We start from the raw sequence: 19,354 nt of genomic DNA on the forward strand, positions 1-19,354 counted from the left end.
AATGGCTACTTACAGTGGAGCTACCTGACAAGCACCAGAATTTTCCCCACAGACATCCTGGGATACATTGCCACAGACATTTAAGAAGAAATCGTACTTCTCAGATTTAACTTGATAACTGCCATTCTGTTTGGTCAGAGGTGAAAGGTCAAACAAGAAGCCTAAAATTAAACAAAACATAAATAGCTTCAACAGTTCTTAAACACAAGGCAAATAATAAAGTTTTAATTAAGCTACCTTCTCTCCAAAGCAAGTGGATTATTGAATAAACCAATAACAGAATTACCACTAAGTGGGTGAGCAATATGCAAATCACTCAAATCTTTCTGGTAGAGTGGAGTTGGAGACCATCAATAGCCCCTGTGCAAGTAGTCTAAAAAGTGTGCCTAAATGCAGTGAAGCACAAATACACACACCTTTCCTAAAGGTCAAGTATTAAATAAGAAACCTCTACTCTAAGATCTAGGTGTGCTATAAAACACCACTCACTCCATCGAGAGAGAGGCAGGCAATTGCAATTATGGCACAGACCACACTTCAATTCACCTGTGCTCTCTGATGAGGTGGTTCAGAGTGTGAGGCCATGAAGCAAGGGCAATTGGAATAGAAAATTTTACTCGCACATATAATTTTCAAATATGCCAATATACTTAGTGAAAAAGAATCCTACAAATTCTAGAAATCTGAAAGACAATACTCCATGTACACAGGTTAGTCAGCCTTTCTTTTCTCTCAAACCTTAAAGTATGTTTACATGCAGCATTCAGACCCTTAATTCTGATCACACATCTGCACCGTACAAATTAATCAGGTTTTCCAACTTCAGATTATGAAACATACTGTGTATTGATAGTGCTTGCTATTTTTATTATTGATTTAGGAAGTTAATTCCAACTAAATACAAGGGCAGCCAAATTCACTTAAGACTAGCAAGCAAGATAGTCCCAAAATGCTCTTCTAATTTAGGGAGATTTTTTGTGTGAAGTACCAATACAATTGTGACTGTTGTCAGTCACTGGAAACTTTATCAGAGGTATTAGTGTTGCGATAAAATTACTCCATTAATGGTTAACTGTGGTTTGACTGGATGCAGAAGTCTTTGTGGCTTCTACATTCTTCAACCTCCCTTTTGATAGAATGTATTTGCTTGCCTGACTAATTGTTTCTTATTACAATTGCATAGTTCCCACACATCTTGGGAGCTTAACACCACAGGTTGGTTAGCAATTTGACATACTGTGTTTTCCAACCTCAACTTTTTGTGCATCACGGAAAGCACTGGCACACTACTTACATGTTTATTATTCAAACTTAACACTGCGTACAAAATTAAATTCAAAATATTGGAAACAAAATCCACGAAAGTTGTCACATTTCATGGATGGTCTAGCAAAGCAGGACTGCTCTCCTTACAGAAAAGGTGATTAAGGGGAGATGAGAGGTCAAAATTATGATGGGTTTTGATAGCTTCTCCCTATCTACTCTATTTCCACTGGCAAGAGGATCAGTAACCAGAGGGGATGCTTGAAGATAATTGACAAAAGCAGAGGGGAGATGGGGGAGAATTTTTTTTTTAAATAAGTTCACTGCCTGGTGGAAACAGATTCAACTGCAACTTTCAAATATATATACACACTTGAAAAGGAAAAGTTTGCAGGGCTATGGGAAGACAGCGGCACAGGACTGTGCCGCGGCACAGTGGCGCAGTGGTTAGCACCGCAGCCTCACAGCTCCAGGGACCCGGGTTCAATTCCGGGTACTGCCTGTGTGGAGTTTGCAAGTTCTCCGTGTGTCTGTGTGGGTTTTCTCCGGGTGCTCCGGTTTCCTCCCACAAGCCAAAAGACTTGCAGGTTGATAGGTAAATTGGCCATTATAAATTGTCACTAGTATAGGTAGGTGGTAGGGAAATATAGGGACAGGTGGGGATGTTTGGTAGGAATATGGGATTAGTGTAGGATTAGTATAAATGGGTGGTTGATGTTCGGCACAGACTCGGTGGGCCGAAGGGCCTGTTTCAGTGCTGTATCTCTAATAAAAAAAAATAAAGGACAACTAACTGGTAGCTTTTTCTAGCCCTTTAGGGCCAGTCAGTGCTTTCGAACAACAACTCATTTATATAGCACCTTTTAACATTATAAAATGCCCCAAGGTGCTTAACAGGAGCATGATAAAATAAAACAGGGCATCAAACCATATAAGGATACTTTAGGTCAGATGACCAAAAGCTTGGTCAAAGAGGTTGGTTTTAAGCAGTCTTAGAGGAAAGTGAGGTTGAGGGCAGAGTGTTGCTTTGTTGGGGCGGGGGGGGGGGGGGGGGGGGGGGGGGAGAAGGAGGAGAATCCCAGAGCTTAGCGCCTAGGCAACGGGAAGCATGGTCACCAATGGTGCAGCAACTAAAATTGGGGATGCTCAAGAGCCTGATGAGTGCAAATATCTGAACGTTATGGGGCTGGAGGAAATTACAGAGAGATAGGGATTTGGAAACAAAGATGAGAATTTTTAAAAAATCAAGATGTTGCTTGACTGGGAGCTAATGTAGGTCAGAGAGCACAGGATAGGTGTATGGGACTTGGCGCTATTTAGGAGATGGGCAGCAGAGTTTAGAGGGTAGAATGTGAGAGAGTCAGAGGTGTGTTGGAACAGTCAAGCAGAGGTGAAACAAAGGCATGAATGAGGATTTCAGCAGCAGATGAGCTGAGGCGGGGCAAAGTCGGGCGATGTTATGGAGGTGGAAATAGGTAGTCTTGGTGATAGCACAAATGTGTGGTCGAAAGCTCATTGCGGGGTCCCAATATGACACCAAGATTGCAAATAGACTAATCTTAGACTGTTGCCATGGAGAAGGATGGAGTCAGTAGCTAGGAACAGAGTTTGGAGTAGGGACTGTAAACAATGGCTGCCCAGTATTTAATTGGAGGAAATTTCTGCTCATCCAGAATTGGATGTCAGTTAAGTAGTCTGATAATTTAGCAACAGTGGAGTCATCGAGAGAGGTGGGGGTGAGTTAGAGCTGGGTGTCGTCATTGTACATATGAAAACTAACGCTGTACTTTCGGATGATGTCGCCGAGGGCCAGAGAAATACGAGGGACACCAGAGATAACTGTGTGGGGATGGGAAGAGAAGCTATTGCAAGTGATACTCTGGATACAATTAGATAGATAAGAATGGAACCAGACGAGAGCAGTTCCAGCCAGCTGGATAACAGAAGAAAGGAGGAGGATGGTGTGGTCAACTGTGTCAAAGGCTGCAGACAGGTCCGGAAAGAAGAGGAGGGATAATTTACCTTTTGTCACAGTCACATAGGATGCCATTTGTGACTTTGATAACAGCCTTTTCTATACAGACAGAAACCTGACTGGAGTTCATGCCAGCTGCAATATACTGCAGTGTTCCCTTCCATTCATACAGTTAATATTGTAATTCATAGGCTTCTCAACGTTCAACTGTTTGTTATACCAAGATATATTTTGCCCAGAGAAGGTGGGCAAACTGTCAGAATAGTTAGTATTTGAAACAAAACAGGAGTCCAAGGATCATCTCAGTCCAATATCCAAGGCCATGGAATGTAATTCAATCTGATTACCACTTGGTAATTGTGTACACCTCATACACTCATGGCAATGGAAGTTGCTACAAAATAAATCAGTAATTTCTCCTCTTTGATGTGTTTTGCCTCTGGGAGCCAACAATATCAGTACCGGACATTCAGTAGCAGAGACTCAATTGACCATAAATGACCTAAAAATTACGACTTTATTTTAAGCTGCAGTTAATTATTAAAGCATGTTTACATATGTACAGATAAAATAAATTTAGACATCCAAGTTGCAGTCCAGGTTTCAGGTGCTTACCAGCCTCTGGATCTGAAACCCTGCAGTGATCTCCCTGAGTCTTTGATAAGGCACAAGCAGCAGCTGTATGCCATTCTATTTCATTCAAACACAGATCAGTCCCAGACTTCAGGATAGGAGGACTCTCCAGATCCCCTGTGAAGGAACAGAAAATCTTATTAAAAACAGCAACCCAATTACAGAATATTTTCATTTATATAAAACTCATACGTTTCAAATACAAAATTAATAGCAAGTTATTAGTAAAACACTAGGTATGAACTACATATGTTATACTGTCACATGCATTTTTAGGGTTTGATAATTATTCATAAGTAGGCCACGAACACGTCAAAGGGATTCAAACAACATGTGGCTTCAAGTCCTTTGATAGATCCATTAAAAAATTTACCGCTTTCAGAGAAAAACAGAATATTTGAAGGAAGACATCTCAAAAGTATAGGAAAAGTCAAATAAATCAGAAATATGACAACTCAAACTGGAGAAGCCTCTTTAAACCTGGGCTTCAACTAGACATTTTCTTACCTCTGAGCTTTCAATCACATCTGAACATGTGCAGTATGTTCCCAGTAAGCAATCTGTGTACTGAGCATGTGCAGTTTGCAGAGTTCACAGAATGCAACTTATCAATACCCCCATTCCCCAACTCTCGCCACTGTTCCATGAGGATTTGAGTTTTAGGAGGAAAAAACAAGGAAGAAACCATTGGCCCGGATTTTGTGATGCGTAGCGAAATAGCTTGCCATCAATGTTGAAGAAAGCTGCCCACAAAAATCTAGCGATCAGCGTGGATTTCAACTTTACCAATGTTAATTTGATTGTGACAACAATTTTAGTGGATCTCTGGCATCCAGCAGCAGTTATCAAGCATACTAAGCAGCCAAACATATTAAAGAATTCTCATACAGCAAACCAGGAAGTAAACTAACATTATCCTTTACTTTTTAATCATTCTAAAGAGGGCAAAAAAAAACTGGGATATACACACAAGATTAAGGTAAAAGCTGAAATATCAAAAATAAAAACAAAGTGCTGGAAATACTCAGCAGGTCTGGCAGCATCTGTGGAGAGCGCAGAATTTCAAACATACAAATTAGGAGAAGTAGGCCATTCGGCCCCGAGCCTGCTCCGCCATTCAATATTATGTCTGATGTGTTTGTTTCGAATTCCACACAGCCATCTACTCCCGATACCCCTTGATCCCCTTGACTAACCAGAATCTATCTACTTCTGCCTTAAAAATCTTCAATGTTCCTGCCTCCACCACCTTCTGAGGCAGAGTTCCAAAGTCACACAACCCTCAGAAAAAATTTCTCCTCTCGGTCCTAAAAGGGCAACCCCTAATTTTAAAACAGTGCCGCCTAGTTCTGGACTTACCCACAAGAGGAAACATCCTCGCCACATCCACCTTGTCAAGACCGTTCAGGATCTTATAAACTTCAATCAAGTCTCCCCTCACTTCTAAACTCCAGTGAAAAGAAGCCCAGTCTGTCCAACCTTTCCTCACAAGACAACACGCTCATTCCAGGTATCAATCTAGTAAACCTTCTTTGAACTGCCTTACATCCTTCCTTAAATGAGACCAAAACTGCACACAGTATACGAGATGTGGTCTCACCAATGCCCTGTATAACTAAAGCATAATGTCCTTACTTTTAGTCTCAACTCCTCTCGTAATAAAGGATAGCATTCCATTAGCCTTTTTTTTATTACTTGCCGTACCTACATACTAAGTTTTTGTGACTCCTGCACTAGAACACCTTGATCCCTCTGCGCCTCGGAGTTCTGCAGTCATTCTCCACTTAAGTAATACTCTGCTTTTTTATTTTTTCTGCCAAAGTGAACAACTTCACATTTTCCCACATTATACGCTATCTGCCAGATTTTTGCCCACTCACTCAACCTATCTATAATCGGTCAGCAACCTCCTTGTGTCATCTTCACAACATACTTTCCTACCTAACTTCATGTCATCTGCAAATTTAGTTACCATGCCATCGCTCCCCTCATCTAGGTCATTGATATAAATTGTAAAAACTTGAGGCCCCAGCACAGACCCCTGCGGGACTCACTCGTCATATCTTGCCAATCAGAAAAGGATCCATTTATGCATACTCTCTGTTTTATGCCAGCCAGCCAATCTTCTATCCATGCTAATATGTTACCCCCTATGCAATGAGCTCCTATTTTGTGCAATAAGCTTTTATGTGGCACCTTGTCAAATGCCTTCTGGAAATCCAAGTGCAGTACGCCAAGGGGCTCTCCTTTATCCACAGCGCATTTCACTCCTTCAAAGAATTCCAACAAATTGGTTAAACATGATTTCCCTTTCACAAAACCATGCTGACTATTCCCTATTACCTTGAGTTTTTTTTTTAAAGTGCCCAGCTATAGCCTCCTTAATGATCGATTCTAACACTTTCCCCACAACAGAAGTCAAGCTAACTAGCCTATAGTTACCTGTTTTCTGCCTTCCACCTTCCCCACCACCCCCAACCCCCACAAACTTCATGAATAGAGGGGTTATATTAGCTACTTTCTAGTCTGATGGAACCTTTCTAGAATCTAGCGAATTTTGAAAAATTAACACCAACGGATCTACCACCTCATTAACCACCTCTTTTAAGACCCTAGGATGAAGTCCATCAGGACCCGGGGACTTGTCAGCCCACAACTCCATCAGTTTGCTCAGTACCGCTTCCCTGGTGATTGTAATTTCTCCAAGTTCCTCTCTTCCTTCCACCTCCTGATTTACAGCTATTGCCGGAACGTTTTTTGTATCCTCAATAGTGAAGACAGAAGCAAAATATTTGTTCATTTCATCCGCAATTTCCTTATTATCTCCTATTAGCTCCCCATTCGCACTCTTTGGAGGACCACTCACTTCCTCTCGTACTCGAATTTCTTTCTCCTGATTAACCTTTTAGCCATTCTCTGCTGTTCTTTATATTCTGACCAATCATCTGAACTGCCACTCATCTTTGCGAAATATGCCTTTTCCTTAAGTTTGATGCTTTCCTTCAACTTCTTTAGTTAACCACAGATGGTGGGTGCTCCCCTTAGAATTTTTCTTTACAGTAGGAATATACTTATTCTGAGTATTCTGAAATATCCCCTTAAATGTCTGCCACTGATTCTATATTGATCTATCTCCAAGCCTAGCAACCCAGTTCACTTCAGCTAACTCAGCTTTCATGCCCACATAGTTGACCTTATTCAAGTTTAAAATACTTGTCTTAGACCCACTCTTCTCTCTTTCAAACTGGATGTAAGATTCAATCATATTATGGTCGCTGCTGCCTAGAGAGGCCTTTCCTCGGAGGTCATTAATTAATCCTGTCACATTACACAATACCAAGTCTAATATAACCTGCTCTCTGGTTGGTCCCAGAATGTGCTGCTGTGGAAATGGAAAACCTTTCATCAGAACTGGCAAAAGTTAGAAATATAACAAGCTTTCAGCAAATGAAAGTGGGGGGGGGGGGGGGGGGGGGGGGTGGAAAAGAGGGGAAGGGAAGATGTGTGATAGGGCAGAGGGCAGGAGATATTAGATGACAGATGTCATGAACATAAGGCAAAGGGAGTGCCAATAGTTGTTGTAAAAAACAAACCATTCGTCCATTGAGTGTGTTAATGGCAGAACAATGAACAGCTCTGTCCAAAAGCAAAAACATTTCTAACTCCTTCCCAAAATCCACAAACAGGGCTGTCCTGGTCGACCCATCATTTCTGCCTGTTCCTGCCCCACTGCACTTATTTTTTCCTAACTTGACTTTTTTTCTCCCCTGCTCCAGTCTCTTCCCACCTACATCTGTGACGCTTCTGAAGCCCTACGTCATTTCAACAATTTCCAGTTTCCTGGCCCTAACCACCTCCTCTTCACTGAGGACGTCCAACTTCTACATCTCCATTCCCCACCAGGAGGATCGCAAGGCTCTTCCTTGAATAGAGGTCCACCAGTCCCCATGCACCAGGCTGAACTTGTTCTCCCATTGAAGAACTTCAACTTCACTCACTTCCTCCAAATAAAAGATGTTGCTTTGGGTACCCACATGGGTCTGAGTTATGCCCATCTTTTTGTAGGGTATGTCAAACATTCCTTGCTCCAGTCCTACTCAGGCTCCCTCCCCCAACTCTTTTTCAGGTACATTGATGACTGTTGGCACCTTTTCCTGCTGTCACCCTGAAATGGAAAACTTCAACAACTTTGCTTCCAATTTTCATCTTTCTCTCACCTTCACATGGTCCATCTCTGACACTTCCCTTCCTTGACCACTGTCTCATATCTGGGAATAGGCTGTCCATTAATATTCACTATAAACCCACACCTACCTCGATCACACTTGCTCACACCCTGCCTCCTGTAAGGACTCCATTCCATTTTCCCAGTTTCTCCGTCTCCGCGCATCTGTTCTGATGATACAACCTTCCATAACAGCGCTTCTGATATCTCCTCCTTTTTCCACAACCGAGGATTCCCTCCACTGTGGTTGACAGAGCCCTCGACCACATCTGACCAATTTCCCGCACATCTGCCCTCATCCCTTCCCTTCCAGAACTACGACAGGGTTCTCCTTGCCCTCACATTTTACACCCCACCAGCCTCCACATCCAAATGACCAGCCTTCACCATTTCCATCACCTCCAGCATGATGCTACCAAACACATCTTCACCTCCCCTCCCGTCAGCATTCCAAAGGGACTGTTCCATCTGTGACATCCTGATCCACTCCTCCATTCCCCACCCCCCCAAACACATCATCTCCTTTTCACAGCACCTTCCCATGCAATTGCAGGTGTAACACCTGTCCTTTTACCTCCTCGCTCCTCACTATCCACGGCCCCAAATACTCCTTCCAGGTGAAGTAGCGATTTACTTGTACTTTTTTCAACTTAGTATACTGTATTCGCTGCTGACAATGCAGTTGCCTCTACACTGGGGAGACCAAACGCAGATTGGGTGACCGCTGTGCAGCAGACTTCCTCTCAGTCTGCAAGCATAACCGTGAGCTTCTGGTTGCTTACCATTTTAATTCACCACCCTGCTCTCATGCCCACATTTGTCCCTGACCTGCTGTAGTATTCCAGTGAAGCTCAACACAAACTTGAGGAACAGCACCTCATCTTCCAATTAGGCACTTTACAGTCTTCTGGACTCATTGTGTTCAACAATTTCAGAGCATGACCACTTTGTTTTTTTAAAACCACGTGCCTGTCTTAAACTTGTTTTTGCTTTCCGACAGAGCTGTTCATTATTCTTCCATTAACACTCTCTCTAGATGAATACTTTGTCTTTTACTACAACTATTAGCACTCCCTTTGTCTTTTATTCCATGACATTTCTGTCATTTAATCTCTCCTGCCCTATCGCACACTTTCCCTTTCACTTGCTCAAAGTCTATTGCATTTCTAACTTTTGACAGTTCTCATGAAAGGTCACAGACCTGAAACATTAATTGTTTCTCTCTCCACAGATGCTGCCAGACCTGAGTATTTCCAGCACTTTGTTTTTATTTCAGATTTCCAACATCCACAGTGTTTTGCTTTTATTTGTGCTGAAATATCAAAAACTTATGAAAACATTAAAAACCTACATAATATCATAATGGAGAAAATCGATATTTAAAAAATATAAAGTTAGTTTTTCAGGCCCAGAGAGATTATAACTTCACATGCCATTAAAAACACAGTTACACCTCATTCAAGGGTTTTTACTGTGAAACTAATAACGTAAAAGTGGAACTTCAGGTCAATTCAATTGATTGAAAAGATTTCAATCTGTGGGGACTTCAACATTGCAGCCTGTGGAAGAGCAAGGAATACTGACAGCAACTTCTGAATTTCCGCACTTAACAACGCATGCGTGGACGTCAGAAGTTGCCATCAGTTTTGCAGTCTGATGATGGCGAGCTTTGACAGATTCGCTATTATAACTGGAGTATTCAATGGCATGGATTTTGCAAACGTTTCTTTCAGGCAAGTGACTGATGCATTGGACTTTTCTGTTATGAACACCTCACAGACAGAAAAAAACAGAACAAATAATTACACAGTGGCTAGCACCGCAGCCTCACAGCTCCAGCGACCCGGGTTCGGTTCTGGGTACTGCCTGCGCAGAGTTTGCAAGTTCTCCCTGTGACCGCGTGGGTTTTTGCCGGGTGCTCCGGTTTCCTCCCACAGCCAAAGACTTGCAGGTTGCTAGGTAAATTGGCCATTGTAAATTGCCTCTAGTGTAGGTAGGTGGTAGAGGAATTGAGGGAAGGTGGGGATGTGGTACTAATATGGGATTAATGTAGGATAAAATGGGTGGTTGATGGTCAGCACAGACTCAGTGGACCAAAGGGCCTATTTCAGTGCTGTATGCCTAAATAAAAAAGTTTAAAAAAAATTTTTAAAACACAATATAATAAAAGCAAAATACTGCAGATGCTGGAAATCAGAAATAAAAACAGAAAATGCTGGAAATACTCAGCAGGTTTGGCATCATCTGCGGAGAGAGAAGCAGAATTAACATTTCAGGTTTGTGAATTAAGCCGAGGCCAATGGCAGTTTGGGTTCCATTCTCCTGCCCCCACTCCACAAAGCTGTTAGGTACCGTTCCGCTTTTATATTATATTCTAGTAACTTCCAATATTTCCATGCTCTAACCCAATCAAGCTGCAGAACCTCCTCTGCCATTCGGCTGGACCCCAAAATCACCTTCTACTTCAAGAATCCACTATGTGCTCACACCCCTGGAGTAAAATCTGAGAGCTGCCGAATCCCTGAACTACCCTAATGCTCTAAGATCCTAAGATCTCTGTCCAATAACCCCCCACAACACCACCACCACCCCCCAGATTCCTCTCCTAGTGATTTCAGAAACACCCCATTAAAATACTGCTGCATCCTTAGAGCCAATTGCAGTATTGGGTAGACTTAAGGCACCCCTTACTAGTCTTACCACTAATGCTGATAAATTAGTGCCTCTATTTGGTAAAATACAGTATCTCTGCTCCATAAAATCTCCAACTCACTGTCAAATGTAACAGAAGATTTGCTAATCTATTTTCACTAGACGAGACATGCTTTGAAAAGTGCATCTGTTTTCAAGTGCTACAGCAGATAACTTTATTAACAGTTCCACTTTGATCAAAAGCATCACAATTCCCAAATTGTGTAACAAAGCTACCTGAATTTCCTACATGTTAAATTGCAATGGGAACATCCTTGGCAAGCTCTGGTGCATACAAACACCCACAACAGTTTCCAATACTGGACACAGGGCCATCTAAAGCAAATGAACAATCACGTGCAAACACTATTTTTTGAAGACAAACAAAGCACCCAATAACTTACCAGGTGTGCATATAAAAGTGATGATAGTTTTGATTCGATCTTTTCCTCTGCACGTGTCACCATCTGAGTATATAAGCTGAATATTATTGCCTTCCTTTTTAGGGGGTGAAACAAATTTTCCAAGGTTCTTTTTTCCATCTTCACCTAGAGCAAGACAAAATTAAAACAAAGTTGTAATGAGTTAATTTAATTATCTTCAATTTTTAAGTAACTGTGTTCAAATGAAGAAATCTTTGCAGTGTGTTATTTCCATAAAAATCAATGTACCATCCTACCACACATCAGTATAGGAAGTCTATTAACAACAGTCAGCTTTTGCAGTTTCTCAAGTGGAAAGGTACTAGATTTTGAAGTCCTGCCCAGAGTACACTATGGATATATTTTCCCTCAAGCTACTAAAAGAAAGCCCCACGTCTGCAAGTTAGAAACAGATGCTGGAAATACAGAGATTAGTCTGAACTTGTACTGATAAAAGATAAGCTTATTGATATTGAGTGTACATACTCCTTGATCAGAATACTGATGAAAGGTGGCTACTGAAATGTCTTGTCTTTACTGATTTAAAGCATATTTCTGCATTTGGTTGTTACTTATCTATCCAGCATTTGCAATTTGTCCATTTTATCCAGATCTCTTTCTTGTAAACTGTGACACATTTTGATGCATGACATTCATAATAATACATACAAGGCCGTCGTATAAAAATTGGCTTCCAATTGGCAACTTGCACAAAATTTCATAATGTTAACATCTGCAACATAAACATGTTTGTCCTCTCCACCAATGTAGACTTGATTACTCTGTTCCCAGCATGTTTTTGTTCCAGTATTTCTGCAGTGTTGTGGGGCTCACACTGACCAATGCACCAACTTCTACTTAGTGTTTCAGGGAGCCCTCCAAGTGCACAACACTACAATATATATGAAACTAATGTTGTTAACCACTTAGTGTCTGTTCATTGTGATTATTAATGCAATAAATACAGAAAACACAAGTGGCTTATCAACTTACCAACAGCACAGATTGCTGCATCTTCAGAACATCCTGCAGTTCTACCATCTTGAAGTAGTTTGTGACACACATTAACATAGACTTCTTTTCGGTTAGATTTCACTAGGTTACTGTCCAGTGCCTCCCAGTTGAGAGTATCGTTAGATTCAGGAACTTCTTTCACTGCACATTAATGCAATTTCCAACAAGTTTTTTAAAAAAAGGATTAGTTCAGCTTTTTATACCAACACAAACCCATATTGAAAGTCAATCATCACAGCCTGTTGCATGATGGCTTTAACTTGAGCATATATTTCACATACAGGAAGTCATCATCTGTAGAAAGGCTCTCAACTCAAAGTATATACCATCTAATGCTCTTGGGCAGGTCTGGATTCTGGTCAAACCCCTCTTCTAGTTTCATGTTCAACTATTCCACCAGGATTAATTTTATGTTGTCAACTGACCAACACAATCAAAAGGAGGAAGAGTGTGAAATATTGGATGGGATAAACATTGTAGGAGAGGAAATATTAAAGGGTTTGACATCTTTGAAAGTAGATAAATCATCATGCCTGGGTGAAATGCATTCCAGGTTGTTAAAAGCAGCAAAGAAAGAAATTGCAGAGGCTCTGACCATCATTATTTCAATCCGCCCTGGCTACAGGAGTGGCGCCAGCGGATTAGAGGACTGCCAACATTGTGCTGTTGTTTACAAGGGAGGAAGGGATAATGAGTCATTATAGGTCAGTTAGCTTTAACAGTTGTAGGCAAATTACTGGAATCAATTCAGAGGAATGGTATAAACTTTCATTTAGAAAGGCATAGATCAAGGAAAGTCAACATAGAATTAAGGGAAGGCCACGTCTGACTAACTTGATTGAATTTTTTGAGGTGGCAATAAGTAGGGTTGTTTGGGGGGGGGAGGGGCGGCAGTGCGATGGATGTGGTCTACATGGACTTTAGCAAAGTTTTTGACAAGGTCCCACATGGCAGGCTGGTCAAAAAAGTAAAGGCCTTTGGGATGTAGAGGAGAGTGGCAAATTGGATCCAAAATTGACTTAGCAGAAGGAAGCAAAGAGTAATGGAGGATAGGTGTTTTTGTGACTAAATGGTCATTACCAGTAGAGTTCCACCCGTCTTAGTAGTCAGTCTCTTGCTTTTTGTAATTTATATTAATGATTTGGACCCAAATGTAGGGGGCATGATAAAGAAGTTTGCAGATGATACAAAAATTGGCTATGCGGCTGACAGTGAGGAGGAAGGGTTTAGACAGCAGCAAGATATAGATGGTCTGGTCAGTTGGACAGAAGCAGAAAATGGAATTAAATCTGGACAAGAGAGAGGTAACACATTTTGGGAGGTCCAACAAGTCATGGGAATATACAATAACTGGGAATGATAAGGAGTAGTGTGGAGGAACAGAGGGACCTTGGAGTATAGGTCCACAGACCCTTAAAAGGTAGCAGGACAGAGTCATAAGGTGGTTAAGGAGGCATATGGCATGCTTTCCTTTTCAATCTGAGGCATAGAATAAGAGCACAGAGGTTATGCTAGAACTGTATACAACACCAGTTAGACCACAGTGCCTACAATTGTGGTCACATTACAGAAAAGATGTGATTACACTGGAGTGGGTGCAGAGGAGACTTACGAGGATGCTGCCAAAACTGGAAAATTTTAGCTATGAGGAAAGATTGGATAAGCTGTTTTCCTTGGAACAGAGGAGGCTGAGGTGTATAAAATTATGAGGGGTCCAGATAAAGTAAATAGGGACAACCTATTTACCTCTGCAGAGGAGTCAAAAACCAGGGGCATGAATTCAAAGTAATTGGTAGAAGGATTAGAGGAGAGACAAGGAAACAATTTTTTCACCCAGAGGGTGGTAGAGACCTGGAACTCGCTCCTGAAAGGGTGGTAGAGACAAAGTCTCACCACATTTAAAAAGTACTTGGATATATACTTAAAGAGCTGTGACTCGCAGACCTAGTGCAGGAAGATGGGATTAGGCAAGGACACAAAAGGGCCGAATGGCCTCCTTCTGTGTCATAAATTTTCAATGATTCTATACCTTTTTCAAAAGATTGAGAGGGGGAAGAGAACTAAAAGTAGACTACTGTACCTATTTTAAATGTGCATCAATGGGAAAGAACTTAGAATATAAAAGTATCCCCAAACTGAAAATAGTACTTTGGGATATTTATTGGACTCTCCCTTAGATCGAATCATCCTATTTTCCCTTTTGTACTCTCCATGTGCATTTACAATGCTGGTAAGTTCAAACTGTCTAGTATACAGGAATCAAAAATTACCAAGTTTAAAATTTACTCTTGGCATATTAAAAAAGATTTAATTCACAATGTCAAAAACTAACCAACTGACAGTAGATAAACAAGCACTATGAGCAAACCAAGATCTTTGCTAGAGGTTGATTTTATTAACCTCAAAATGGATGAAAATTGGAAACCTCACCTGCATATCGTGTTAAAGGCGATAGGTCATATCGTTTCCTTCCATCGGAAGTCCGACAAAGCAAGTCTTCTTTTTCTTTCACGCAGGCATACTTTGTACCCCAGTCAAAGATATATGTGCAGTCAACTTCAGCACTGAATTCTGGTTTACCCTTTCCTTCATTGACTTTAGAAAAGATAACAAATGCAGTATTGCAGGTTTAGGTTGTTGGGTAAACAGATTGACAGAGAATTTCAGCTGCTATATGTCCAGATACAGTGTATTCAATTTAAACTCACTGAAATACACAAAATTCAGTTCACCATAGTTTTAGTTTGCAGAAGCTCAATGCCATAAAAGTCTTAAATAGTGAATAAAAAAATACATCAGCCTTTTATATTAAGTTGCTAAATCTGGGTGAAGTGCCAAATTAAGCAGTGCAGAACATCAAAGTTGGAGAGGAAATAGACCTGGTAGATTCGATGGAGTCATGCTTATCAAACTGATTACCCTGTTCAAGAGCACATTGCTTGCTGTAATAAATGTTGCTAAGGATACAAGATTAATACAAATTCTCACCAACTTTAAAAAACATTAATTCAAAATATTTAATGCCAGATTATACAACACATTACTTTAAAATAGTTCATAAATTTGATTTTACCTTTTTCTGTTCGACTACATCATGAGCAAAGTTTTACGAACATACCAATTAAGAGTAGGCCATTCGGCCCCTCTGTCTGCTACACCATTCAATAAGATCATGGCTGATCTGTTGGTGTCTCAAATTCCACATTCCCATCTACCCCCAATAACCTTTGATTCCCTTGCCTAACAAGAATCCATCTACTTCCACCTTAAAAATATTCAATGACCCCCACCTCCATCTGAGGCAGAGTGTTCCAAAGTCACACAATCCTCAGAGAAAAGATTTCTCATCTTTGTCCGAAAAGGGATATCCCTAATTTTAAAACAGTGCCCCCTAGTTCTGGACTTACCCACAAGAAGAAACATCCTCTCCACATCCACCTTGTCAAGACCGTTCAGGATCTGAAAACTTCAATCAAGTCTCCCCTCACTCTTCTAAACTCCGGTGAAAACAAGTCCAGTCTGTCCAACCTTTCCTCACAAGACATCATGCTCATTCTGGCCATCAATCCAGTAAACCTCCTTTGAACCATCTCCAATGCATTTACATCCTTCCTTAAATAAGGAGACCAAAACTGCACACAATATTCGAGATGTGGTCTCACCAACGCCCTGAGCAGAGCATCCTTACTTTTATTTTCAATTCCTCTCCTAATAAAGGATTGCATTCCATTAGCCTTCTTTATTACTTGCTATACCTACATACTCACCGCGGTCACCTTTGTTTTTATAGAGGGTGATGATGTTGGCATCGCGCATGTCCTGGGGTACTGCTCCCTCGTCCCAGCACAGGCATAGCAGTTCATGTAGTGCTGAGAGTATAGCAGGCTTGGCACTCTTGATTATTTCAGGGGTAATGCTGTCCTTCCCAGGGGCTTTTCCGCTGGCTAGGGAATCAATGGCATCACCGAGTTCCGATTTGGTTGGCTGTATGTCCAGCTCATCCATGACTGGTAGAGGCTGGGCTGCATTGAGGGCAGTCTCAGTGACAGCATTCTCCCTGGAGTACAGTTCTAGGTAGTGCTCAACCCAGCGGTCCATCTGTTTGCGTTGGTCAGTGATTATGTCCCCCGATTTAGATTTGAGGGGGATGATCTTCTTGATGGTTGGCCCAAGAGCTCTCTTCATGCCATCATACATTCCTCTGATGTTTCCGGTGTCTGAGGCCAGCTGAATATGACTGCATAGGTGTTGCCAGTAGTCGTTTGCGCAACGCCTAGCTGTTCTTTGTGCAGTACTTCTGGCTGCTTTAAGTGCTGCGGATGTTAAATCGCTGGGGGCTTTCTTGTAGTTCAAAAGTGCAATGCGCTTAGCGGCTATGACAGGTTCCAGCTCTTCATTATGAGATTGAAACCAGTCTGCATTTCTCTTCGCACTTTTGCCGTAGGTGGTCAAAGCTGACTCATAGATGGCGTCTCTGATGTGGGCCCACTTGGTCTCAGCATCCCCTGTGGGAGTGTTTTGAAGGGCTGTTACAAGTGAATTTAGAAATTTTTGTAACAGCTGTGGGTGAGAAATTCTGCTCGTGTTGATGCGCGGGTGGCCCTTCTGCTTGGAATGATGCAACTTCTTTGGTCTGAGTCTAACCTTGCTGCACACCAGGGAGTGGTCGGTGTCGCAGTCCGCACTGTGGAAGCTGCGTGTGATTTGAACACTGTTTAAGGCGGCTCGCCTTGTGACAATGAGGTCTAGCTGGTGCCAACGACGTGATCTTGGATGCCTCCATGAAACCTGGTGACAGGGTTTAGTGTGAAAGAACGAGTTGGTGATGCAGAGGTTATGATAGGTACACAACTCAAGCAGTCTCTGCCCGTTCTCATTCATCCTTCCAACGCCATAGCGCCCAAGGCAGGAGGGCCATGAGTCATGGTCGGCCCCAACCCTGGCATTAAAGTCCCCCAGCAGGAATAGGTGTTCGGTGTTGGGGATGCTGCTAATGATGTTATGGAGTTGTTCATAGAACTGGTCTTTAGCTTCAGGTGCGGAACAGAGTGTTGGAGCATAGATGCTGAGTAGGTGTACTGGACCAGAGGTGGTGAGCAGTCGGATGGACAGTATGCGTTCCGAGCCATTTGAGGGAGGCTCTATCATGCTGAGCAAGGAGTTTCTGATGGCGAAGCCCACTCCATGCTGTCTTGGTTCTTCAGGATCCCTGCCCTGCCAGAAGAAGGTGTAGTCTTGCTCTGCTAGAGAGCCACTCGCGGGGAGGCGAGTCTCCTGAAGTGCTGCAATGTCCACATTGAGTCTACTGAGCTCGTTGTTAATGATGGCGGTCTTCCGAGAATCGTTGATTTGTGTAAGGTCTTCCGACAGGCCAGGACGCATAGTTCTGACGTTCCAGCTTGCAAAGCGAAGGGCTGGTACCTTCTTTCCTTTTTTCATGTTGTTTGGTGCGGTGTATCAGTCCACCTTTCGGGCAATGACCCTGAGCTCCAAGCACCCATTGAAGCAGGCAGACTGTGGCGGGACAGAACCTTATTGACCGGGGGCTGCCCGGTTTGAGGCGGGCGGTAGCTGTCCAGTGAGGTGCAATGACCTCTCCCACCGACAAAGGCAACCTGTGGCGCCCAGTTTCTACGCCAATTTATCTGGACTTATAACCCGTAACTGCTGCCTTCCGTGTTGTTTCAGTCGCTGTGAGGCAACTATGGAGTGACCTCTCCATGGCGCATGCCTGGGCAAATTTATGGAGGTTGAGAGTTGCCCAGTCGTCAAAACCCCCCTCTCGGCCTTTCTGGTGGGGTCCAAAGGAGTGCAGGACACGACGTTTGGCACCAGTATGGCTGCAGGAACTGCCGGAAACATGCCAAAGGTGACACATGACCGCCTACGGGGTTCCGCTCCGGATTTTCTGTTAGGGTTTACTCCCTTAGCCTTGGTCTCTCCCGAGACGCCCACAAGGCAGTGGGATTGTTGGGGCCCCTACACAGGTGTAGGATGGTGCCGGTGGGAGGAGGGGATGCAAGGGGGAGGGGTAGAGGGAGGGGGTGGGGGGGGGGTGCAGGGGAAGGGGGTGTGGGGTGAAGATGGTGCGAGGGGGGGGCGGGCTGGGACGGGGTTGTGAGGGGGTGAGCTGAGAGGGTGGAGCAGGGAAGGGGATGGGGGTGGGGGGGGTGGAAGGGGGGTAAAGGGGGGGGGAGGGGGGGTGGAATCTGGTGCAGGTAATAAGCCATTTCCTCAGTGCCCACCATCGACATCCGGAAAGCTCATCCACGTCCTTCGGGAGGTGAAGCATCATTTGGCAGACTTAGAGGTGATTACATTTGCTAAGGGTTTTTTTTTTTGCAGTGGTTTAAATAAAGGCATGCAGCATTGCCGACAGTGCGCTGCAGATGCTCTCCGAGCCATCTCCCGCGGGCGCTTTGAAGTTGCGGCCGGGGGGGCCGTTCGTGGATGTTTTGGGTGTTCGGGGCACCTTTTCACAGGACTTCTCTCGGGTCCCGCAGCTCCTTCTTCACCTCAATGGACTTACCGCATGCCGTGGCTGCAGACACTCTGGACTGTGAAGACAGCAGGATCGGAGATTGAAGTATCGGCAGCTGTGCTCGTCAGTTTCATCCGGATCAATTTCATTGAGAAAACAAAGAGCAACAACTACCGTGGAATCTCCCTGCTCAGCATAGTGGGGAAAGTCTTTGCTCGAGTCGCTCTGAACAGGCTCCAGAAGCTGGCCGAGCGCGTCTACCCTGAGGCACAGTGTGGCTTTCGTGCAGAGAGATCGACTATTGACATGCTGTTCTCCCTTCGTCAGATACAGGAGAAATGCCGTGAACAACAGATGCCCCTCTACATTGCTTTCATTGATCTCACCAAAGCCTTTGACCTCGTCAGCAGACGTGGTCTCTTCAGACTACTAGAAAAGATCGGATGTCCACCAAAGCTACTAAGTATCATCACCTCATTCCATGACAATATGAAAGGCACAATTCAACATGGTGGCTCCTCATCAGAGCCCTTTCCTATCCTGAGTGGTGTGAAACAGGGCTGTGTTCTCGCACCCACACTTTTTGGGATTTTCTTCTCCCTGCTGCTTTCACATGCATTCAAATCCTCTGAAGAAGGAATTTTCCTCCA

General features: G+C 43.2%; 1 protein-coding gene across 1 annotated transcript in view; it reads right to left on the reverse strand.

The window, feature by feature from the left end:
* The window catches only part of igf2r (insulin-like growth factor 2 receptor), a 254,891-nt gene that overhangs the window by 132,361 nt on the left and 103,176 nt on the right, over window positions 1–19,354 (reverse strand). Inside the window, exons 11-15 of the mRNA XM_068044624.1 lie at window positions 14,654–14,818; window positions 12,203–12,364; window positions 11,192–11,335; window positions 3,854–3,988; window positions 14–161 (exon numbers count right to left, since the gene is read on the reverse strand). Coding sequence (XP_067900725.1) covers window positions 14–161; window positions 3,854–3,988; window positions 11,192–11,335; window positions 12,203–12,364; window positions 14,654–14,818 — 754 coding nt within the window. The remainder of the gene's footprint in view (window positions 1–13; window positions 162–3,853; window positions 3,989–11,191; window positions 11,336–12,202; window positions 12,365–14,653; window positions 14,819–19,354) is intronic.

This window comes from Heterodontus francisci, chromosome 13, assembly GCF_036365525.1.
Source record: "Heterodontus francisci isolate sHetFra1 chromosome 13, sHetFra1.hap1, whole genome shotgun sequence".
In the NCBI taxonomy this organism is placed as follows: Eukaryota; Metazoa; Chordata; class Chondrichthyes; order Heterodontiformes; family Heterodontidae; genus Heterodontus; species Heterodontus francisci.